General features: G+C 41.3%; 1 protein-coding gene across 1 annotated transcript in view; it reads right to left on the reverse strand.

The window, feature by feature from the left end:
* Positions 1-19,014, reverse strand: part of LOC126248997 (uncharacterized) — a 98,609-nt gene extending 79,595 nt beyond the window's left edge. The window contains exon 1 of the mRNA XM_049950575.1: positions 18,860-19,014. Coding sequence (XP_049806532.1) covers positions 18,860-18,920 — 61 coding nt within the window. The 5' untranslated portion in view covers positions 18,921-19,014. The remainder of the gene's footprint in view (positions 1-18,859) is intronic.
* Positions 19,015-24,181: the final 5,167 nt, after the last annotated feature.

The raw sequence follows: 24,181 nt of genomic DNA on the forward strand, positions 1-24,181 counted from the left end.
CTTGTTTCGACCGTTACTAGAGGACAGCACAGAGGTAGTAAGGGAGAAATTCTGGAGTGCGTGGATGACGTGGGGGAACCTGGGTGGCGAGTGGTATCTCGCATCCCCAGTCAGATTACTTTTTACAGGCGAAGTTTTATAGCAGTTACATAAGGGGGAGGGGATGGAGGGGCGGCTGCTAGTCCCGACCGCAAGTACATCTGGGGAGACAGTCGTCTCTCCGCCAGCCGACTGCAGTTCCGAGCCTCCGATTGCAGTGTAGCCGATGGTGAATACACTACTGCCCATTAAAATTGCTACACCACGAAGATGACGTGCTACAGATGCTAAATTTAACCGACAGGAAGAAGATGCTGTGATATGCAAATGATTACCTTTTCAGAGCATTCACACAAGGTTGGCGCCGGTGGCGACACCTACAACGTGCTGACATGAGGAAAGTTTCCATCCGATTTCTGTTACACAAACAGCAGTTGACCGGCGTTGCCTGGTGAAACGTCGTTGTGATGCCTCGTGTAAGGAGGAGAAATGCGTACCATCACGTTTCCAACTTTGATAAAGGTCGGATTGTAGCCTATCGCGATTGCGGTTTATAGTATCGCGACATTGCTGCTCGCGTTGGTCAAGATCCAATGACTGTTGGCAGAACATGGAATCGATGGGCTCAGGAGGGTAATACGGAACGCCGTGCTGGATCGCAACGGCCTCATATCACTAGCAGTCCAGATGACAGGCACCTTATCCGCATGGCTGTAACGGATCGTGCAGCCACGTCTCGATCCCTGAGTCAACAGATGGGGAATTTTGCAAGACAACAACCATCTGCACGAACAGTTCGACGGCGTTTGCAGCAGCATGGACTATCAGCTCGGAGACCATGGCTGTGGTTAACCTTGAGGCTGCATTACAGACAGGAGCGCCTGCGATGGTGTACTCGACGACGAACCTGGGTGCACGAATGGCAAAACGTAATTTTTTCGGATGAATCCAGGTTCTGTTTACAGCATCATGATGGTCGCATCCTTGTTTGGCGACATCGCGGTGAACGCACATTGGAAGCGTGTATTCGTCATCACCTGGCGTGATGGTATGGGGTGCCATTGGTTACACGTCTCGGTCACCTCTTGTTCACATTGACGGCACTTTGAACAGTGGACGTTACATTTCAGATGTATTACGACCCGTGGCTCTACCCTTCATTCGATCCCTGCGAAACCCTACATTTCAGCAGGATAATGCACGACCGCATGTTGCAGGTCCTATATGGGCCTTTCTGGATACAGAAAATGTTCAACTGTTGCCCTGGCCAGCACATTCTCCAAATCTCTCACCAATTGAAAACGTCTGGTCAATGGTGGCCGAGCATCTGGCTCGTCACAATACACCAGTCACTACTCTTGATGAACTGTGGTATCGTGTTGAAGCTGCATGGGCAGCTGTAACTGTACACGCCATCCAAGCTCTGTTTGACTCAATGCCCAGGCGTATCAAGGCCGTTATTACGGCCAGAGGTGGTTGTTCTGGGTACTGATTTCTCAGGATCTATGCACCCAAATTGCGTGAAAATGTAATCACATGTCAGTTCTAGTACAATATATGTGTCCAATGAATACCCGTTCATCATCTGCATTTCTTCTTCGTGTAGCAATTTTAACGACCAGCAGTGTAGATGTGCAGGGGCTAGGGGCGAGCCACCGTCGCGGTCTGCGTCTGCGAGTCTGCAAGAAATAAAGTGACTTACCGATGAGTCATTTTCAAAACGGCGGCAGTGGTCTGATACATGGAAGTGCGAGTTTGTCGTGGAAACATCGACGAGTTAATAGTGTGTTGTTTTGAATGTAGTATTGCTGTATCTATTTAGCAGATAATTAACTGTCTTAAGAATAGGTAGGATAGTCATTTAAAATGAGATATAATTCAGACGTTTAAAGAACTGAGAGAGCAATTAGCAGCAGATCTCAAGGAACAATTAGATAAGACAAGTGGAGTGTTAAGGAAAGATTATAGAGATGTAAAGAGTTTGGTAATAGCTAAAAAGGAAGGTAACTAATATTAAAAATGAAAATCAGGAAATTACGGAGCTGATAACTCTTATGGGGGAGCAACTCGAGACTCGTATCCGAGAACGAAGAGCGGAAAAAGAAGGCATCCATCAGGATATTTAAACTCCGACGGATGATGCAACTAACTTTAAAAATACATTGTTTACTTATCTAGACAGTAAGACTATGAATATTCAGACCAAGGTACGTGAAAATTCTGATACTGCTAAAAAAGAATTCACAGAGTCAATCAAGTAGGTGAAATTAGAACCGAAATATAAACAGGAGGAAAGCTTAACAAGCCTAAAAAGGGAAGTACGGGATGAACATAAGGAAATCGAAAAATGATGGTAGCAAGTCGAACAAGACAAACAACAGATCGCGGAACTACAGCATAACGTTGTCTGTGATGAATTGCGAGGCACTTCCAGTTCAAGTGCATTAGCACAGGCTGTCCCATAAAGAAGGGACAATAGCGACTATCAACTGATCGAGGTAGGAGGCACTGGGGAAAATTCTAATGGTCCGGTAGCACCTCAAATACATACCGAGGTATCCTTTCAGTGCCCTACTTTGCTTCTAAATGGTAAGGTTAATAGTAGTGACAAGACGTTAAATAACAGATCGAATACCAGGGAAAAGGCTGAAGGGAATTATTGTGTAGATAACACAGAGGAACAATCTACAAGAGATTGGTGGGAAGAATTCCGTATAGAAAATGGACGACATCTCGCAAATAGATTTCCGGTATTTAAGCCGGAGTGAGACATGCACCTTATAATTTCCTAGAGAGATTTTGAAAATGCATTGTACACCTCATGGGATTATAACAAGATAATCAAATTTGCAGTTGGTCACTTAGAGAAAGAGGCATCAGAGTGGGGTATACTCCATGCTAATCAGTTTTATAGTTGGGAAGATTTTTGTAGACAATTGAAAGACAAGTACTGGTCGGAAGGACAACAACAAAAGTTAACTTTAGAATTATTAGACCCTGGCCCTGATAACCGCAGTTGGGGCGGATTTCACAAATATTTTCAGTGGCATCTTAACAGAGAGAAATTCTTGGATAAGTCTATAAGTGAAAGTTACGCAGCCAAGCTTTTAACTAGCCGCAAGCCGTCATACGTAAGAGAGAAGATAATCGGTAGAGAGTGGGGTACGGTAAATGCGATTTTAAGTTTCCTAGGACAGTTGGGTATTTTGAACAAGACACGCGAAGAAGAACTTTCTAGATCTAACAGGGATGATTTCAGAAAGAATATGGGAGGTTCTTGTACGGAAGGGGAAGTACGTAGTAACCAGTATTTCCAGGTAAAGCGCTCTGTTAATAACATTTATCAAAAGGAACGACGAAACTATGGGGAACTACGTAGGGTACAAGGGGGAAGGAAATCTGAAGAAAGAGGTTTTCATATAGGAACGGTAACTATTGAACAGGAGGAAAATGGAGAAGGTCTCCCTGGAAGGGCCTTACCAGGGACCAGTAATCAATAATGAAAGGTACAAAGTCATAGATGCTATTGATACAGAGGGAGAACGAACGCTACGAGAATAATTACTAAGTACGATATGGCACTTGGTAAGACATATTATTCGAGGAATGGTGAAAGGAGAGAAGGTTAACATCGTTATAAACTCTAGGAGTGAAATCTCAGTAACAACTCAGTCGTATTTTGATATTGTTCAGGACAGAGGGCAGTTTTCTGTACTATCAGTATTGGGAGCACAGATTGTTGGTATTACAGGCAATAGAGGGAAGAAGGTCAAACAGGAAGTATTGTTAACCTTTAAGTTAAGTAAACTTATCTTTAGTCACCGTTTCCGTTGGTGGTGCCAAAAATAAATACTCCCCTACTAGTAGGTCTGGATTGGTGTACTAAATATGAAGTGGTAATAAATTTTAAAACAAAGAAACTATCATGTAATATCCAGAGGGAATATTTAAACATATCTGTTATCTCTACAGAATTATATCTAATGATGACTTAGTGCTGTGGAGAACTGCGCAGAAAGATCCGAAGGAAACTTGTAGAAATGTAAATGACAGCTAGGTTGAGAAGACAAGCGTAGCACAAATCGAGGGTGAAGCTTATGAGAGCGGTTACCTTGCCTTAGAGGAACGTAAAGGTTTTATGAAGTTGTTAATTGATTAGAAAGATGTATTCTCTGATCGGTCTGGTCATATTGGGGCTATGAATGAAAAATGAAAATTAAAATAGTTAAAATGTTTTTTCTAAAGGGCTTACACAATACCTTTTCCTTCAAAACGTACAGTTAACATAGAGATACAGAAAACAGAGCAAGGAGTCACTGAAGGATCACAGAGTGTTTAAAACAATCTCTTGTTAGTGGTGAAGAAACCCCAGGGTGGGGTACGCTTAGTGTTAGACGTGCAAACTTTAAATCAGATTATAGAGATGGAGAGAGATCGTCCCCTACCCATGGAAGAAGTGTTACCTAAACTCAATGAAGCGATATATATTAGCAGTATGGTTTGATCTCCAGAAATTGGGCCGGCCGGAGTGGCCGTGCGGTTAAAGGCGCTGCAGCCTGGAACCGCGAGTCCGCTACGGTCGCAGGTTCGAATCCTGCCTCGGGCATGGGTGTTTGTGATGTCATTAGGTTAGTTAGGTTTAACTAGTTCTAAGTTCTAGGGGACTAATGACCTCAGCAGTTGAGTCCCATAGTGCTCAGAACCATTTGAACCATCCAGAAAATGGCAGGTCAGTCTCCATCCTGATTCGCTTAAGTATACTGCATTCTTGCTCGAAGGTAGATCATTTCAGTTTTGCGTGCTACCATTCGGGCTTAATGTGTCTTTGTCTGTATTTATGAGAGCCTTAGATGTGGCCTTAGGTGAAGAACTGTAAAAAAAGATGTCACTTTATGTAGATGACATGTTTATTGTATACAAGCATTCGACAGATCATCTGTAACTACTGAAGGAAATATTTGTTAAGATTAGACAGAAAAACACTAAGGTAGAGTTATTAAAGTTGGAAATTTGGTGAGAAGGTAGTTAAGGTTTTGAGTCATATTGTCGATCCCACATGAGTACGATACCGACAGTGAGTGAGTGCAACAGCGGAATGTCCTTATCCAAAAAACGAGAGGCAGCTTAAGTCATTTTAAGTATGGTCAATTTCTTATGAAATATCTGGGGGAAATTCAAATGTAGATGATCCTGGTATTACGTAGTTATTAAAACAAAAGTCAGCCTGGAGATGTGGCGACAGAAAATGTGCAGCTTTTGATATAATAAAAAAAGATTTAATAAACGTCAAATTAGTATACCATCAATACATTAAGGTAGTGTTTAAGTTATCCACGAAATATGGAATTATCTATGAAGTGTTACAGGGAGATTTACCTGGCGAATTGGGTAAATCACCACAGTTTAGCTGCCGGCCAGAGTGGCCGAGCGGTTCTAGGCGCTACAGTGTGGAACCGCGCGACCACTGCGGTCGCAGGTTCGAATCCTGCTTCGGGCATGGATGTGTGTGATGTCCTTAGGTTAGTTAGGTTTAAGTAGTTCTAAGTTCTAGGGGACTGATGACCTCAGAAGTTATGTCCCATAGTGCTCAGAGCCATTTGAACAGTTTAGCTTTTGCTCGTAGGGTATTGAATAAACATGAAAGGAATGATACGGTAGTGGAGAAGAAGCATCAATGGTTATGTGGAGCTTCAAGAGATTTAGATACATACTCGCTGGTAATAAAACTATAGTATACACGGATCATCAAGTATCGACATTTCTTATAAATGACAAACTGTCACATCATAGACATATGAGATGGGACTTATTCCTTCAGGAGTTCGACATAAATGTCAAGAATATCCAAAGAATTAAGAATATTGTTCCCTATGCATTATCCAGTTTACTTTTAGGCTATGATAATATATAGTCAGCCCTAAATTCGGGAACTAGATTTATGATTTATTTCTGGAAAATAAGAGAACATAGTCCACGCAGCTGCGATAAGCACTATGTCCGGATGGCGCAATGGTTAACGCCACTGCCTAGAAAGCAGAAGATCCCATGTCTGAATCCCTGTTCAGCACACGTTTTCACTCATCGCCGCTGATTCAGCATAAAGTCCCTACGCTCAATAGTTCCTTAGCTTTCCTTTCTTTTCCTTTCCTTTCTTCCCCCTCCACCTTGAATTTAAATAACATTTTGTAAATGTTGGTATACTTAAGAGAATGTTAAGAGGTAATGGAAGTCAATTCATTAGTAAAGATTTTAAAGAATTAATGGCTAAATATAACATTAAGCAGATACTAGCATCCAGATAGTACCCACAAAGTAGCCTTACAGAATGGGTTATGCGGGAAATGGAGAAGCTTTGTAGCTCATACTGTGCTGAACGAGACGCCAGATGGGTAGATTTGGTACCCGAATTTGAGTTATTGTTAAACGAAATGTCTCAAGCGAGTACTGGTGTGGTGTCTATGGAGGTGATTGGGAAAGATTCGGAGAACGCTTTTTAAATTTACTGAAAAGGCCTGTACAGCATCAGTTTAAATGAGGTGTATCGTCAGACTTGGTAGAAGCTAGACAGACCCAGAGTGCAAACAACAGACTCCAGAAATATGAGATGGCTGCGAGGCCATGTTTTCAATTAAACGATATAGATTCATTTCTTAAGTTCTAAAGGTCGACAGGAAGTGGGAATGTTTTTCCAATTATTTCAAGGACCATGGGAGGTGGTAGTCACTCCACATTCTAAAGCAACTCAGGAACCGACATCCAAGGTTATTAAAGCTCTGTACAGTGTGTCAAAGATAAGAAAGTATCTTGCGCAGTAGAGGTACCTATGCAATACTGAGTAGATGTTGAGAGTAACTAATTCTTTTTTCATTAGTTAAGTAAGTGAACTAAGGAGCCAAGCAGTATCATATATCTAAGTAAATTAAATACAATGTAATAACTGATATGCATAAGTTGTAAGGAGAAGGAACATAATTCCATAAAGTATAAGTGTGAATTAGGCAGATGTTTCTTTTTGGAGTATATGTGTGAATATACGTGAGATGAACTATGTGGGAAGGTCAGTTGTAAATGAATACGATATTTGTTGCATCCTTTGGGTGGATTAGAATTGCTTCTTGAAGAGGATGTGTTCTTTAATGTGGGTACTTAGTACCTGGGGCTGTTTGGAGACATAAACCTTGTATTGACCCATGCACAAAGTAGAGAGGTCAGTCGAGCAGTCTGCTCCTCTGCTGGTAGTGATACGTTTTGGCACAGACAGCATGATATGAGAAGGGTTTAGACTGGAGAATTTTCTAGTAGGTAAAACTGAACAAGTATTAGGAGGTAAAACCAGGGGTAAAAAGCTATACAAGAAAACGTCTTGTAAAAGACCGAATCAGAAAATGTTATACGAGAAATAAGATTTAAGGTTAATAATATTTTCAGTTACACATATATCGAGAAAGTAATTTATGCCAAAGATCTTAAAGAAATGATGAAGGGACATATACAGAAGGATTAAGTCGCAAAAAAATCCGTTCATTCACAACAACGGACTGGTAGACGATGTTTGCATATTTGCTAAGGAAAAGATATTAAGTATTCTCTCCTGTATTGGGAAATAATTTGACAGGCTTCATTTCGCCTTCCTTGAATTTATTGTTTAATGTACAGGTTACGAACCAAACCGGGAGAAGTATATAATATTATTATCGTATGTATATTGGTAACAAGAAGAAGAGGACCAGGAACTGTTTGTAAGAGAGCAGCAACCTGATGGAGCATCATAATCTCTGGAAATGCCTGTCATACGGTATCCACGATAATCTACTCACGACGCAGCAATTATAATTCTCGTTAAAAGCAACTGTGTAGCTTAAGTCCAGATAATTAAGTACTGACTGTATAATTTCTGTGTATGTCTAAAGAATATGATAGTGGATGATGAGGCAAGCAGTTAACGACATCTTGAATTTATTCTCGATCAAGTCAGGAACGTGAAGTTATGTATAGCGAATATAAGGGAAAGTGTTTCCGAATACGTATACTATATTATATCCAAAAATGTATCATAAGAACCATTTCCAAGGGGCCTTAGGACTTTTAGTATGAAATTTTGAAAGTCAAATAGGTTTTTATTGTCTACATAACTTGTAACACAATACACGATATAAATCGTAAAATAGGCACAGCCAAACCAAAATGATTATGAATGGTAGCAAAGAGCCATTTTCTTGAAATCGTGTAAAAATGTAAATATGTATGTATATTTAATTTCGTAAAGTTGACAATGAGAAAGTAAAACTATAATGAGTACCATTAATAGAATAAACATCGTATTGGTCATTCAAGTTGTACGAAAGAGAGTCCGGAAAGTTCATAGTGCTAAAAGACAGATAGCTTTGCTGACTGGTCACAAAAGGTTATTCCTTCAGTTGTAATAAGAGTCTAGTAAGTAACTGAAATCAATTCCAGCCTCACTCAGGTTGCCGTAGGTGAATGTAATGTTTACAAATGAAACATTCATGAGATATTAAGTATAACATTTCCGCTGAGCGACGCCAGCTATGTATTGATATGTTTGTGTAATTACACTGTTAATGTTATTGCAATTTTTGTATTGATTTTGTGTATGTGCTTTATCTGGTTCACATCCATCATGAGTGACAAAAAGGTGTTCCAGCAGGCTATGGGCGTGGCTGCGTCAGAGGTAGTTGGGCGATACTGCAGTCCGATTAAAAAAAAAAAAAAATCCTCGTACTGACTGAAGATGGACGTTAGAAGCATTGAGCAGACATAATTGTTGTTTAGTTTCGAGGGACTTCGAGAGTTAATTTTCACAAGGCGAATGGGCAGTCTGAAGTTTTAAAAGAAGATTCTCATACTGACATCTCACAGGAAATACGAACATTCTCAGGCGCGAGTTATTACGAGCGCGAAATGTAAAACAGTACCTCTGACTTTACCGAATTTTCCTACCGTGGAACGTATGTAGCTCGTTACGTGGTTTTGATGTGTCCGGTCAATAAAGGTTTCGGAGACGTGTTAGGGGAATAATGATTCTACGCCAGTGACTATATGAGAGAATTTCATATGTGTTGTGAAGTAATAACATACATAACTACGAAATCGCTGCTCGAAGCTCTAGTGTTTCTGCTTTGAAGAGACTTCGGAGAAAGATACTGCTAGCAGACATCGATTTCCTAGATCCTAATAAACTTTCATAGCCAAATTGTACATTCGCGAATTCTTTACTCTTACCGTCATCGCTGGTTGATTGTGTTATACAAATACATTTTGAAAGTGACTTTGAGGAATGTTAAGGCAGGCGTATGCTTCACTTTACGTCTAAAAGCCAGAGTTATTGCGTGACTAATGATTGAACTGGCACGATGCCGATGTGAAAGTTAATTTACTAGTTGACTGGACCACAGAGATTAACAGCGAGACTTTACAATGACAATCGACGAGTTTCAACACATTTTACGTCCAGGAGTTATTCTTCTTGATTATGGTTCGCAGAAAAGAACTTTGTCCACTAATTTTGGGAAGATATGATTATAAGGCGGGAGAGGATAGCATGTTTGCACTGTAAGCATGGATTCCGGTGTCATGCGACAAATTGCGGCTGGTGACAGATAAGTATTAACATTATCAAATTAAGGAATCATTACAGGTCCTTATCCATTAGGCAAATTTGTCGCATGTAGGAACGAGCCGGACACTATATCTGGAAGGGTGAACACGGCACACTTCCAAGGAAAAAAAGCAATACAACAGGATCTTCCAAAAATAGGAAGTATTTTATAAGCGCCTTTATTAGTAACAAGGCTCTAATCGTTCCATAGTTCACACTGTAGCTTGAATGGAATAGGTTCAGTTAATTTTTGTGATTCAGTTGATCTGATTGTGCGCAGTAGATCTTTATCGTCGTGGAGATTGCCTCATTTCCTTTTGTTGAACATCCAGTAGACAAGTAATTGAATTCTTAGTTGCCTAAACAAAGAATTCTGGTGCCTAATCTCTCCTAGGCTTATGCAGTTTGCTAGTCAACACTATGTACTGTTCTTCATATTTACCTATTATTCTTCAAGTACCCAAGGATTTTCTACAGAACGCAGCCAACTCTAGCATTCCTGTTGGCAAAAGTTATATAGGAATATTATTGGTATTATGTGATGTGGTCATCATGAGAAACCACAGAACATTACAAAATCGGAGGACTTACAGTCTTTAAAAAGTTGATAGGTACGAACCTGCGATCCTTTCCACTATAGACAACTCTCCTAAGCGAACAGACACATCTGAGCTGACCGAACCATTCTCCGTCGGCTCATGATCTGCTAAAAGCCTTTCTAGTTGAAGGCATTTATGCCAGTTGTCTTTAAGTGTAGCTGTTTTTGGAAGGGATACTGTGTTAGCTGACCCTGGACTAAAGTGTCGTATTTAATTTGCTGCTGTTGTTGATGACGATGATAATGCTGAGAAAGGATGCTAGCATATAGCCCGCTAACTTAACACTTCCGGTGCGGCATCGGTGCAGGCGCGCAACTCTCCAGTGGGGCCAGGTAACGTGCGAGTGCGGGCCGTGAACACTCTTGAAACTGCAGGTACCGCTCGGAGCCGACGCTCCTAAGCACACCTCAGCTACAGGCTGACGTCAAGACCTTGCAAGATCTGTAGGATCATGTTTTATACTGACTTAATGATGACACTGATGTGTCGACAGAAGTGCCGACACAGTGTGATTTGAGGGGACCGCAATGCACGCTATAAACACACGAAGGATGGCGTGAGGTCTGAAACAGGATACGTAATGAATGCTATAAAGAAAAGTACGTAGCTTTTGGAATACTTAACTTTAATCCATCCTTGTTGTATACATCGTTCTTGATGAGACATGCTTTATACGATAAGTATCAATTGCTATGTAAGGCTAATGGCGCCTTGCTAGGTCGTAGCCATGGACTTAGCTGAAGGCTATTCTAACTATCTGCTCGGCAAAGGAGCGCGGCTTCGTCAGTGTAGTCGCTAGCAAAGTCGTCCGTACAACTGGGGCGAGTGCAAGTCCGTCTCTCGAGACCTGCCGTGTGGTGGCGCTCGGTGTGCGATCACTGACAGTGGCGACACGCGGATCCGACATGTACTAATGGACCGCGGCCGATTTAAAGCTACCACCTAGCAAGTGTGGTGTCTGGCGGTGACACCACAGACACCTTAGACGCATTACTTCAAATAAGCTTCGGCTGTATTGTGGTCATGTTTTAAAGTCTGTTTGCTGTCTGACACCTATAGGGGTCACAGGCGTCATTCAAGTGTTCGTGATTTGTTGATAATGTAACAAAAATACAATTCAAACAAGCAACAAATCCACTGCATTCAGAAAAAATTGGATTGAAAAATGGTTCAAATGGCTCTGAGCACTATGGGACTCAACATCTTAGGTCATAAGTCCCCCAGAACTTAGAACTACTTAAACCTAACTAACCTAAGGACATCACACACACCCATGCCCGAGGCAGGATTCGAACCTGCGACCGTAGCGGTCCCGCGGTTCCGGACTGCAGCGCCAGAACCGCACGGCCACCGCGGCCGGCTAATTGGATTCCAAAAAGCAAATTCTTAAGAAGGAAAAAGGATACTTGATTCATTTGAAATTATATTTACCTAAAATGCGCATTTTTAAGATTGACTCTGATAGAGGTCGTCAATTTAGTAGGATGTTTGCTCCTGGTATGAGAGAATTAGCCGTCTACATTTATCACCGAAGCCCAGGGGACACCCGGATGTGTAGAAATTTGTAAGCGAAACACACTCTACGTGGATGCTTCTCTCGTGTCCCCCATCACTTCAATTGCGGTGCTATTAAAACAAATTTAGCACAACAAATTCTTTCGCAAAAAACTGAAGTGAACGCTTTACAACGCAATAAGAAATAAGTCGACTTAACACAAAAGAAAACCTCATTTTCTGAGTACTCGCGAAAAAAGTTCTTACCTTTCACGTCATAAAAAGAAACCATGCAATGTCAAAAGAAATAAAAGAAGTTGTCTTTGATAGCCGGAATTTCCCCGATATTATCGCGTTTTTGCTACTTATGGGAAATTATACAGCAGTTCAAGCAGGATCCAGGTTTGTCTGGGCAGGTTGTACACTCCTATGGTGTATCAGTGCGCTTGCCTTGTTCCGCGCACTTCTTACACCGTTTCGTCATAATTTGCTTCTTCCCTGCAGTAGCTTCCAGCTTTTGCACAACGTGCGTTTGTTTGTGATGTTTTTTGCTCACATTTCGTAGAACGTCCATTGGTGGAAGGAAACCCTTTATAATGTTCATTCTGTAATCGTACAACGTCATTTTATTTCCTGAGTATTTGTTGTACAGATATAGAGAATTGAAAACTAGCATGTCAATGACATGAAAGAATAGTTTTATCGGCCAGCGGATAGTCTTTCATTCACATAAATAATACGATAACATCTGATCTTGTTTTCAGTCCCAGACATACAAGCATTGTACCTAATAATAAGCAAAGGTTTCGTGACTATTTGATGGTGCGCATTCGTCACACGCTCCATAACATTTAGATGTTCTGTGGAAATGTGGGAAACCTCTCGTCCTTCCTTCCATTTTCCAATCATAACTCCATTAGAATACCGCGCAATTGTCTCTCCTCTCCCAAGTTTTGCCTATACAACATCTTCGGGGGTATATTTCCTGTTTAATTTCAGAGTACCTGTGGAAAGTATTTTTAGGTTCAACAGAGCTGTAGCTAAATGAAAACTGTTATAATAATTGTCCAAGTAAATGTGATGACCAACATGCAGCTTTTCTGCCATCAAATGTAAAACGACCTTTTCAGCGTGACCTTTTCTCCCCCATATGTCCCCTACTTCCTATGTACACAGCGCACTTATTGATGAAACCGTCTGGATTGTTGAGCATGTACATCTTAATGCCATATTTATTACGTACGTTTTTTATGTATTGTCTAAATGACAATCTTCCCCTCCAAAGAATCATTGATTCATCTAATGATAAATCTCTTCCCGGGTAATACACTTGAGACATTCTCGTGTTAAAATAATCCAATATAGGTCGTATCTTATATAAACGATCGTCTGGTTTCGGTTTTCCTGGAAGTGGATTTCTTGCAAAATGCAGAGAGCGTAATATGATCAAATACCGGTCTCTTCTTATACTCATCGCTATTCCTCTGTTCTCAAACAGCGGTTCTTTCTTCCAGTAGTCTTGTAATCGCGGATATTTAACGTTACCCTTATGTAACGAAACACCCAGGAAAACTAGAAATTCGCCTATACTTAGTGGTTTCCATTTATAGATCCTAGATCCCTCTTTTGTATTTTTGCTCAGCAATACGATGACTGCGTTATCGTTCGTTTCGTCAACTACATGTTGCAATAATTCGTCTGTTACCAATAATCTGAAGATATCCGTAGCAGAATTGCCAGCAGGATGTATTTGCAAAATTTCTTCCTTCGTAAGTGGGTGACACTTCATATTATATGGTTCGTTATGCCAGGACTCACCTGGATTATCTCTGTGTGACAGGTCGGGCTCTTTTTCGTCGTCGAATTCCACACAATCGTCGTGATCCGTATTGTCAGATTCGGAACTGTCACGAAACAGTTTAGAAAGCTGTGCTTCCACGCTATCAGCACACTGCAATTCTTCTGCAACCTCTAAATGACAATCTCCGTGGTATGCCTCGTCCTCACAACGCAGAAGATCGCTGTCGTCTAGTACACTAAGTAACTGTTCCTCTGTCAATTTAACACTTTTCCTGCTCCTTTTCACATTGTAAAGTTCAGGTGTCGGTTCATTAGCCGCCAATACGAACAATATACGTTCGATAACTGCCCACAAAAAAGTTTACACGCTTTGATGCTAGCTTAGACGCTGCAACTAGACTGAGTAATCCGACAGTGAGCGCCGACGCTTATAAGCGTCAGCCGCAGCGAAAATGTTAAGGAATCAAATGGTTCAAATGGCTCTGAGCACTATGGGACTCAACTGCTGTGGTCATAAGTCCCCTAGAACGTAGAACTACGTAAACCTAACGACAGCACACAACACCCAGCCATCACGAGGCAGAGAAAATCCCTGACCCCGCCGGGAATCGAACCCGGGAACCCGGGCGTGGGAAGCGAGAACGCTACCGCACGACCACGAGATGCGGGCTAAGGAATCATTACAGGTCCTTATCCAGTAGGCAAATTTGTCGCATGTAGGAACGAACCAGACAGTATATCTGGAAGGGTGAACACAGCACACTTCCAAGGAAAAAAGGCAATACAACAGGATCTTCCAAAAATAGAAGTATTTTATAAGAGCCTTTATTAGTAACAAGGCTCTAATCGTTCCATAGTTCACACTGTAGCTTGTACTGAATAGGTTCAGATCAATTTTTGTGATTCAGTTAATCTGATTGTGCCCAGTAGATCTTTATCGTCGTGGCGATTCCCTCATTTCCGTTTGTTGAACATCCAGTAGACAAGTAATTGATTTCTTAGTTGCCTAAACAAAGAATTCTGGTGCCTAATCTCTCCTAGGCTTATGCAGTCTGCAAGTCAACACTTTATGTACTGTTCTTCATATTTACCTATTATTCTTCAAGTACCCAAGGATTTTCTACAGAACGCAGCCAACTCTAGCAGTCCTGTTGGCACAAGTTATATAGGAATATTATCTGTATTATGTGATGTGGTCATCATGAGAAACCACAGAACATTACAAAATCGAAGGACTTACAGTCTTTAAAAAGTTGATAGGTACGGACCTGCGATCCTTTCCATTGTAGACAACTCTCCTAAGAGAGCAGAGACATGTGAGCTGGCCGATACCATTCTCCGTCGGCTCATGATCTGCTAAAAGCCTTTCTAGTTGAAGGCGTTTATGCCAGTTGTCTTTAAGTGTAGCTGTTTTTGGAAGGGGTACTGTGTCAGCTGACTCTGGACTAAAGTGTCGTATATAATTTGCTGCTGTTGTTGATGACGATAATAATGAGAAAGAATGCTAGCATATAGCCCGCTAACTTGAAGTGTCACCTTTGCGGTCTCGGACCTCAACGTTACATCAGATTACCATCAACAGTATAGTGTCTCCGTGAAACACTGTGCAGAAGTTTGTAAATTTACCCCTGTGAGCAGGAACTGTACCCAATTTCTTCCTCCAACAGTTTCTCAAATGTCTGCCTTAGAATCGAGAGGCAGCGCACAAGCGGCTGCTTGATAATGCATGAAAATCTGTTAATATAAACTCTCTACGGTACTGCTACTATCCAGACACTTGCGACCATCGAAGTGTATTCCTTATTCTGCTGCGGAACAGTAGCTTACTCGTTTTGGCAGCCAATATTTGAATACGAAAGAGGAAATTATGTTCTGCCACTGCTAAACTTAACTTACAGGAATAATGTTAACAGAGTATAGAACTATAGCTGGTATTAGTTCTACAACTTACTGCAGAGACTTCTTCATTAAACTTGTTATTCTGACAACTGTTTCACAATATGTGTAATTATTAATATTCTTCGTCGTTGTCAATATTTCTCCTTCCAGAATGAGATTTTCACTCTGTAGCGGAGTGTGCGCTGATATGAAACTTCCTGGCAGATTAAAACTGTGTGCCCGACCGAGACTCGAACTCGGGACCTTTGCCTTTCGCGGGAAAGTGCTCTACCAACTGAGCTACCGAAGCACGACTCACGCCCGGTACTCACAGCTTTACTTCTGCCAGTATCTCGTCTCCTACCTTCCAAACTTTACAGAAGCTCTCCTGCGAAACTTGCAGAACTAGCACTCCTGAAAGAAAGGATATAGCGGAGACATGGCTTAGCCACAGCCTGGGAGATGTTTCCAGAATGAGATTTTCACTCTGCAGCGGAGTGTGCGCTGATATGAAACTTCCTGGCAGATTAAAACTGTGTGCCCGACCGAGACTCGAACTCGGGACCTTTGCCTATCCCGAGTTCGAGTCTCGGTCGGGCACACAGTTTTAACCTGCCAGGAAGTTTCATATCAGCGCACACTCCGCTGCAGAGTGAAAATCTCATTCTGGAAACATCTCCCAGGCTGTGGCTAAGCCATGTCTCCGCTATATCCTTTCTTTCAGGAGTGCTAGTTCTGCAAGTTTCGCAGGAGAGCTTCTGTAAAGTTTGGAAGGTAGGTGACGAGATACTGGCAGAAGTAAAGCTGTGAGTACCGGGCGTGAGTCGTGCTTCGGTAGCTCAGTTAGTAGAGCACTTGCCCGCGGAAGGCAAAGGTCCCGAGTTCGAGTCTCGGTCGGGCACACAGTTTTAATCTGCCAGGAAGTTTAATATTTCTCCTTTCTTGAAAACATAGTTGAAATTGTGAAAGCACAAAAATCATTTTTCGAAAGTTTTCAAAGGTTTACATTTATATAGAACGGTGTCAGGTATGTGGGTACAGCCTGACTGAGTGCATGAAAAGTCTTTCGAGAAATGTGCTCGAGTTTAACACTGAAGTAGTGAATTTACTGTTGGGCAGCGTCTTCCAGTCCATTGAAGAGTATCTTCACATAACCTTTTAAAAGCTAGTGTTTCAGGTTATAATACAATTAACAGTAGCACTATAATACTATATTTGTTCATAAAGTTATTTACTGCATTACATTTGAATTGAATGTACACCTTTGACTTCTTTCTGCATGTCAGAGACCTCTCTCAGCGGGACGCACAAAATGCGACATACGTAATATAAACGTCTATTTTCATATGTTATAGGATGGTTCGGCCACTTGCTTCAGTTCTCCATGTAACATGTATTGAAACAGAGGTAACTATATTTTAACCGGAAACATTTGAGATTTATAAATGGAAACACAAGACACGAATGTTCCAAAGATTTTATTGTTATTTTTACCCAGATTTCGATCAATAACGTAGTTTTGAATCTTGAAATTTTCATGGAAGTTACGTTTCGGTAGTGTAGTCGTTATTCGTTTACTGATACGCACGATATTTTATCTGGAAATCTGTCAGACAGCTTCAGATGAGCCCTTCCAAGACGGACATGACACTTACCTGAAGATATTTGGCTGCATACCCAAAACATCATTGAGTGACGAACGCTATTATCAGATAACTGGCTGTCATAATTAAAGACGACAACATGTTTATGAACAAGTTTAGCAAAGATATTTTAACTGTAATACGTGGTAGAAATTCGCATTGAATAAGTTAGTTCTTATAGCTTAGCCGTAACTAAAGGAAAAAACGTCAAAACTGAACAATGAATTGTTGTGGTTGTTGTATAAGTGGGAGAAATTGAATTTTACTTAGAAATTGTGCCACAATTAAATTAAGACTGAGTAGAGTTGTAAAAGTATCGTAGATTGCCGTAAACTGTTACAAGTAAGCGCGAACTACAGTAGTTTTCCTAGTAGCTTTGGTCACTTAAGGTGGTACCCATGATATCTGTGCGTTAGGTGTGTTGCATTCCTGTCTGGTGTTACCTAATTTCGAGCACTTTGTTTACGTATACGATCACTGCCTTACTAGATTCACCTACAAACCCGAAGAGGTAGACCGCCTAGAAACTGAGTGAGGATATATAAAAGGCTGAATAACCTACGGAATGTTTGTGTTCCACATAGTTATCCTGCTGTCTGTTACTTAAAAATAAGCAGTATTTATAGCAAAATGGAAACTGTTAATACTTAATTTAGGTTTTAATCGAAAATTGTTGACTTGTAACGTGCAACAGAGGGACGTAGTAGTAAAAATAAAAAAAAAATACATTTATTATGTAGCGCTAGAGAACGCAGTTTCTCAAAAGCGGTAAAATTTGTTTTAAAAATCCGCAAAGGACCTTATGTTAAACATGATTCTGTTTTTCATAAACAACATAACAGGAAACTCTTGCTTTTGATCATGATGAAGAAAGTTCTATCGAATATAAAAAAAACAACGATAACAATACAGATACTTTTTAAAACAAGTTTTGATGTTGCTGAGAAACAGACATACAATAATTTTTAAATGGACACACCGCCATTCGTCAGATGTCGATGTGTTTATTTAAGAAAAAAAGATATTTTTTGTTTGTGCATGTAAACTGTATTTGCGTCAAAAGTAATAGCTTTGGTTACATAAAAGCGCAGAAGGTACACTATAAAATAATTTTTATTATTTATAAAAAAACAATTTATATTTCAAATGACAGAATACGCAACTGACTAACACTGAACAATAGGCGGTTCTCAGTATGTGCATTCTTTCTCTACCAATGCTACCATCACTACAGGTAATTCTAACGTCATTTATGCAATGTATCAAAACGTAGTTTTGGTAGAGCATAACTACAAAACTAAAATTAAGGAGGTATCTACTCACCTTCTTATATTGCACAGTTTTACTTAGAATTAGTTACAGATATTAGTATTTTTGACGATGTGTAGTGGTAATGTGTGTGCCTGTCAATAGCGTCCAACTTCAGGAAAGATAAATGGAACGAATAACTGTTACAAATCATGTAGAAGTGAGCTAGATACAGTAAGAATTGTAGGCACTAGACTTAGCATTTTTAAGTTGATGGCTCATGTTTTTGTAACGCGCAGCGGGTGAATTCCTAATGCCATACCGCTTAACGTGGAAAGATATGTCAGAGAGATATATCATCCTAAAAAGTAAGATGCGATCCTAGTGCCACATCGCTTAACGTGGAAACATATGTCAGACAGATATATCATCCTAAAAAGTAAGATGCGATCCTAATGCCATATAACTTAACGTGGAAACATATGTCAGACAGATATATCATCCTAAAAAGTAAGATGCGAGTAGAACGCGACACTTACTGTGCACGAGGACCGCGCAGAGCTGGAGGAGCACGAGCATCGTGGCTGCAACTCGCCCCATGGTGAACAGCGAAGTGCCGGCGGAGCCTCCCGCGCTGCATATATACCGACTCGGGCCCGTGGATCTTCAATTGAATAATGACGCAGACTGCACTTCCTGTCTGCACCCTCCAGCTGGCGATAGGATAATGCCTCAGTCACGCGCTCTCGACTCTAGCTGGCAGAATTATCACACCGCACCTCCAGCCTCCCTCGCCATTTTCTTTTTGTCGGCGGCCGACGTCCACTCGACACTGAGGTCATTTTCATCGTCCTCGAGAAGGGTTGGCCGAGAATTAGGATGCCCTCTTGCGCAAGGGGCCCTGCTGGGAGTCCAGTGTCGTATCACGCTACCTCTCTCGGTAGGGAAATTTATAATAGCGCCATCCTAGTTTCTTTACGGCATTATCGTAGGCGTCTCGTCACCTGTCGTAATAACCAGCTGGTGACTGTTTCTGTCAGAATTTTCGTGGTCATGCAAACAAAAATACCGTCGTTGTGAACCGTCTGTTCTCTCTAATTTTCGTGTTAGCCCTTCCTTCGAAATCAATAACTATTGAGGGTCTCCCGCAAGACTCTTAATTGTGAACGATCTTAAGATCTGAAATGAATACGGGTATCCTCCTACAAGCAACTGATTCCGATGTTTCTGAGTCCTCTAAACTTAGTAGAATTTACGAGTAATATTTGTTCGTGTCGTCTTTCGCGCTTCAGAAACGAATCACTGCGAGAATCTCACATATATCAGTTTCTTAATTTATTTTTTAATATTTTTTATTCTTTGAATATGTCTAATAAAAAGTCGGAATCCCAGTTACATCACCTTTTATGTTGCATGTTACACCGTTTCCATGATTTAATAAGCTTCTTTCAACTCCTAAACACTCTTGGCTGTAATTTATGTCGACGTTCTTCAGACGTGTACATACGTAGAGCATTGCTGACTGCGTGATCTGATGCACATGTTGGCTCGTAAGTGCTAGAAATGGAGGTGGTGGTGGTTAGTGTTTAACGTCCCGTCGACAACGAGGTCATTAGTGACGGAGCGCAAGCTCGGGTTAGGGAAGGATTGGGAAGGAAATCGGCCGTGATCTCTCAAAGGAACCATCCCGGCATTTGCCTGAAACGATTTAGGGAAATCACGGAAAACCTAAATCAGGATGGCTGGAGACGGGATTGAACCGTCGTCCTCCCGAATGCGAGTCCAGTGTGCTAACCACTGCGCCACTTTTTTTTTTTTTTTTTTTAAATCTCATTTTTGTTCGCTTTCGGTCGTTGCATTGGCTCGGGGCGGACGCCGTAAGACATCCATTTCAGTTCGTTGTTGATCGGTGCACCCAGTTTTTTTATTACAGAGGGCATCTAACCCTCTGACCGAACACGCTGAGCTACCGTGCCGGCGTCACCTCGCTCGGTACTAGAAATGGAGTGCTATACTCTGTTCGTCGTAGGAATAAACCTGATGTAAACATTACGCCATGTATTTTTCCGCGTTTGCTTGAATATCATTGGATTTTGTTTCACGTGGATCGGAAGCCAAGTTGTGACCAGTACAATCAAGTACGATCATAAGGATAAGTTTTATGCTGTGTTACAAGCACACAGACTGAGCGATAATGCGGGACAACAGCTTTACCGGCGTTTTAAACTTGGATAGCACTGGCAAGCCAGCGGCCCAGCTACCTTGCAAAGATGTGAGCAGTTGCAGTTCAGACGTGAAAAGAGACGAGCAAAGAAACAATATAGCTTCGAATCTCATTTAATTTTTAAAGAGAATGAAATAATATTCGTAAAAACTACAGCGCTACCGCGTGCATCTTAGATGGCCAGACGGAAAGCATAAAATGCAGTCGTTCTCACCTGACATAGTATTCTAATTACAATCAAGAGTGATGAAAATTTGTAACTTAAACACAGAGTAATTTTTCTGAGAGAGTTGTGTGTAATGCAAAAGCATACTGCAGGGATTTCACCGTACTGTTGAATTCTGAAGCCACTGAAGCTATTAATTACAGTCAGTCGCCTGGTAATCTCTTGGCTCCTTCCTTATCCGAATCCGAGAAATACATTTCAATTCTGGAAGTGTCACCTGCTACGTTGATAACGAGCCTTTCAACAACAGAATCCACGAAGCCAACCAGGCACCGCATTTTCTCTTCTTTTATGATGAGCCGTTCTATATCCCACCAGCGTTCGGCAGTGACGTGTGAAAAACCTGTGTTAGTTCCTGTACGTCTGGCAGCTGAACAGTCTTGTTACTTCTGGGGCCAAATCCCGCAACTTGGCTCCAGATCAGTTCTGTTGGGTTCATATTGTAATGGTACAGTAGCAAATGCAAAAATGCAGCATTTGTATGATGAAACAAAATTAAAAAAATGAAATGATCGTATGGCATTGTTGGCCGTCGTATTGCAAGTCCTTTTTAGTTGTCGCCACTTGCGAGTCAATGATGATGAAGAACACACACAACACCCAGTCATCACGAAGCAGAGACCCCGCCGGGAATCGCGCCCGGGACCCCTTGTGCCGGGAGCGAGAACGCTACCGCAAGACCACGAGCTGCGGACATTTGTATGATGTACTCAATACTGTGAAAATGATTGTTTTTCATGTTTCGACGCTACTTATCTACCTCTGTGCTATAAAACATAGTCCAAATGAAGAGAATTTGGTTTTTCATTTTTGCCTTAAAAATTCAATAGTTATGTTTTCTTAATTTAAGCAACTTTTATGAACAGTCTTTCATAAAACATCGATAATTAAGAATTTGTGTTTGAAATGAAAACAGGAATTTCGCGTCCAATATGTAGTTAGAAACAAGAAAACGTGCATTATTCGTAAAAAAATGATGATGAGTTTTATAATTACGAGAAGTTGGTATTTGAAATTGAAGGAAAAAAAATGACGCTGGGGATATTCGAACAAATGAACCATAATTCGTACTTGGATATCATTCCATTTCATTACCTACTGCGCTACACATTCAACGAAAATTGATGTACAACTGTTTTACATACAGTGGGTGGGAAAATTTCAAATCTCCGTAAATTTACGAAAAACATTAAGAACAGCATATTTCTCGGCACTTTTTAACCGTATTCGACACGCGTGTTTCGCTACGGAGCGGAAAGCAACCTCAGCCATTTTCATACTGCGTATTAACAGCACGGCAATCAGAGCACAACACTGCAGAGACTGTGACTGTACACGATTTTTGAAATAAAAACTGCGTTGGTAATGCGTGATTAAGAAAAACGTTGACGGACATTTGAATATCTTGAAGTTTCATTTAACATAGCTTAGTAATAATATATCTAATACATAAGTAGGGCCTACTTCCAAGAGTGTAACAACACCAGTGTACGTGTGCTACGGCTTCCGACCAATCATAGAGTTTGTGTTTGTTTACATCAGGTTTATTCTTATGACGAATTGATTATAGTATTAATTCTCCTGCAGACAGGATTCTTAAATCCAGAAACCACACAGTAAAAAATACACGCGTTACAAATATTCTTTCGTTCATCTTCCTTTTCCGTTTATTTTCCGGTATTGTTCCTACGAATACGACTTGACATATTTCCTTCCAGATCCTTGACCACTCAGAGCTTGTTCTTCGTCTCTAATGACCTCGTCATGGACGGGATGTTAAACTCTATCCTTCCTTTCCTTTCGCACATTATTTTTACAAAATCTTATTACTTGCAGAGGCAGTCAACAATAGCGGGAAAGGGAGATCACGTCCCAGCAACGTATCATCTACGTTTTACAGGACTAGGCGTTTGAAATAATGTGTTCCACACTCCAATGCCTACTGGTTGATGGAACATAATTTTAGTGACTCTGATAAATTTTGCTTTTGTATCCAAGTAGTTTCTATGGTAACAGTGACCAAAAATAACTGCTGTTGCGGCTGTATAACGGGGTCAGGAGGAGGAGGAGGAGATCGGTGTTTAACGTACCGTCGACAACGAGGCCATTAGAGACGGAGCACAGGCTCGGATTAGGGAAGGATAGTGATCTAGGGAAATCACGGGAAACTTAAATCAGGATGGCCGGACGCGGGATTGAACCGTCGTCCTCCCGAATGCGAATCCAGTGTGCTAACCACTGCGCCACCTCGCTCGGTACCAACGGGATCAGGTCCATCACTGGACGAAAAGACACTCGATATGTCACGCCTCCCAAGAATGTCGTAAATCTCTTGTGTACCTTTGCACTACGCATTGTAATCGCATTAGCAACTTGCTTACAAACATTATAGTTCTCAGAATCACAGTGAATTCTGTTTCACGCAGTAGACTGGGGAAGTGATAACCTTAATGTAGATTTTCCCAGCGTATACGGCTGACGAAATCTTCTCGGGCTTCCATCCAGGTGGCTGCCGTTGAAATTCCTCAAACGTTTCGATGAGTGTCTCTCTCGTCATCTTTCATCACTCCTTTGCTCGTTCTGGCTCTGAGCACTATGCGACTTAACTTCTAAGGTCATCAGTCGCCTAGAACTTAGAACTAATTAAACCTAACTAACCTAAGGACATCACACACATCCATGCCTGAGACAGGATTCGAACCTGCGACCGTAGCGGTCGCACGGTTCCAGACTGAAGCGCCTAGAACCGCTCGGCCACACCGGCCGGCTTTGCTCGTTCTGTTTGGTAACGTTTGAATGACATGTCGTAGCCATTGCAATCTTTTGACTATAAATATCGCTACTACAGGGGGTTCATCTACATCTACATGGATACTCTGCAAATCACATTAAGTGCCTGGCAGAGGCTTCATCGAACCACCTTCACAATTCTCTATTATTCCAATCTCGTTTAGCGCGTGGAAAGAATGAACACCTATGTCTTTCCGTACGAGCTCTGATTTCCCTTATTTTATCGTGGTGATCGTTCCTCCCTATGTAAGTCGATGTCAACAAAATATTTTCGCATTCGGAGGAGAAAGTTGATGATTGGAATTTCGTGAGCAGATTCCGTCGCAACGAAAAACGCCTTTCTTTTAATAATGTCCATCCCAAATTCTGCATCATTTCTGTGACACACTCTAACATATTTGGCGATAGTACAAAACGTGCTGCCATTCTTTGAACTTTTTCGATGCACTCCGTCAGTCCTATCTGGTAAGGATCTCACACCCCGCAGCAGTATTCCAAAAGAGGACGGACAAGTGTAGTGTAGGCAGTCTCCTTAGTAGGTCTGTTACATTTTCTAAGTGTCCTGCCAATAAAACGCAGTCTTTGGTTAGCCTCCCCCACAACATTTTCTATGTGTTCCTT

Source organism: Schistocerca nitens, chromosome 3, assembly GCF_023898315.1.
Source record: "Schistocerca nitens isolate TAMUIC-IGC-003100 chromosome 3, iqSchNite1.1, whole genome shotgun sequence".
Lineage (NCBI taxonomy): Eukaryota > Metazoa > Arthropoda > Insecta > Orthoptera > Acrididae > Schistocerca > Schistocerca nitens.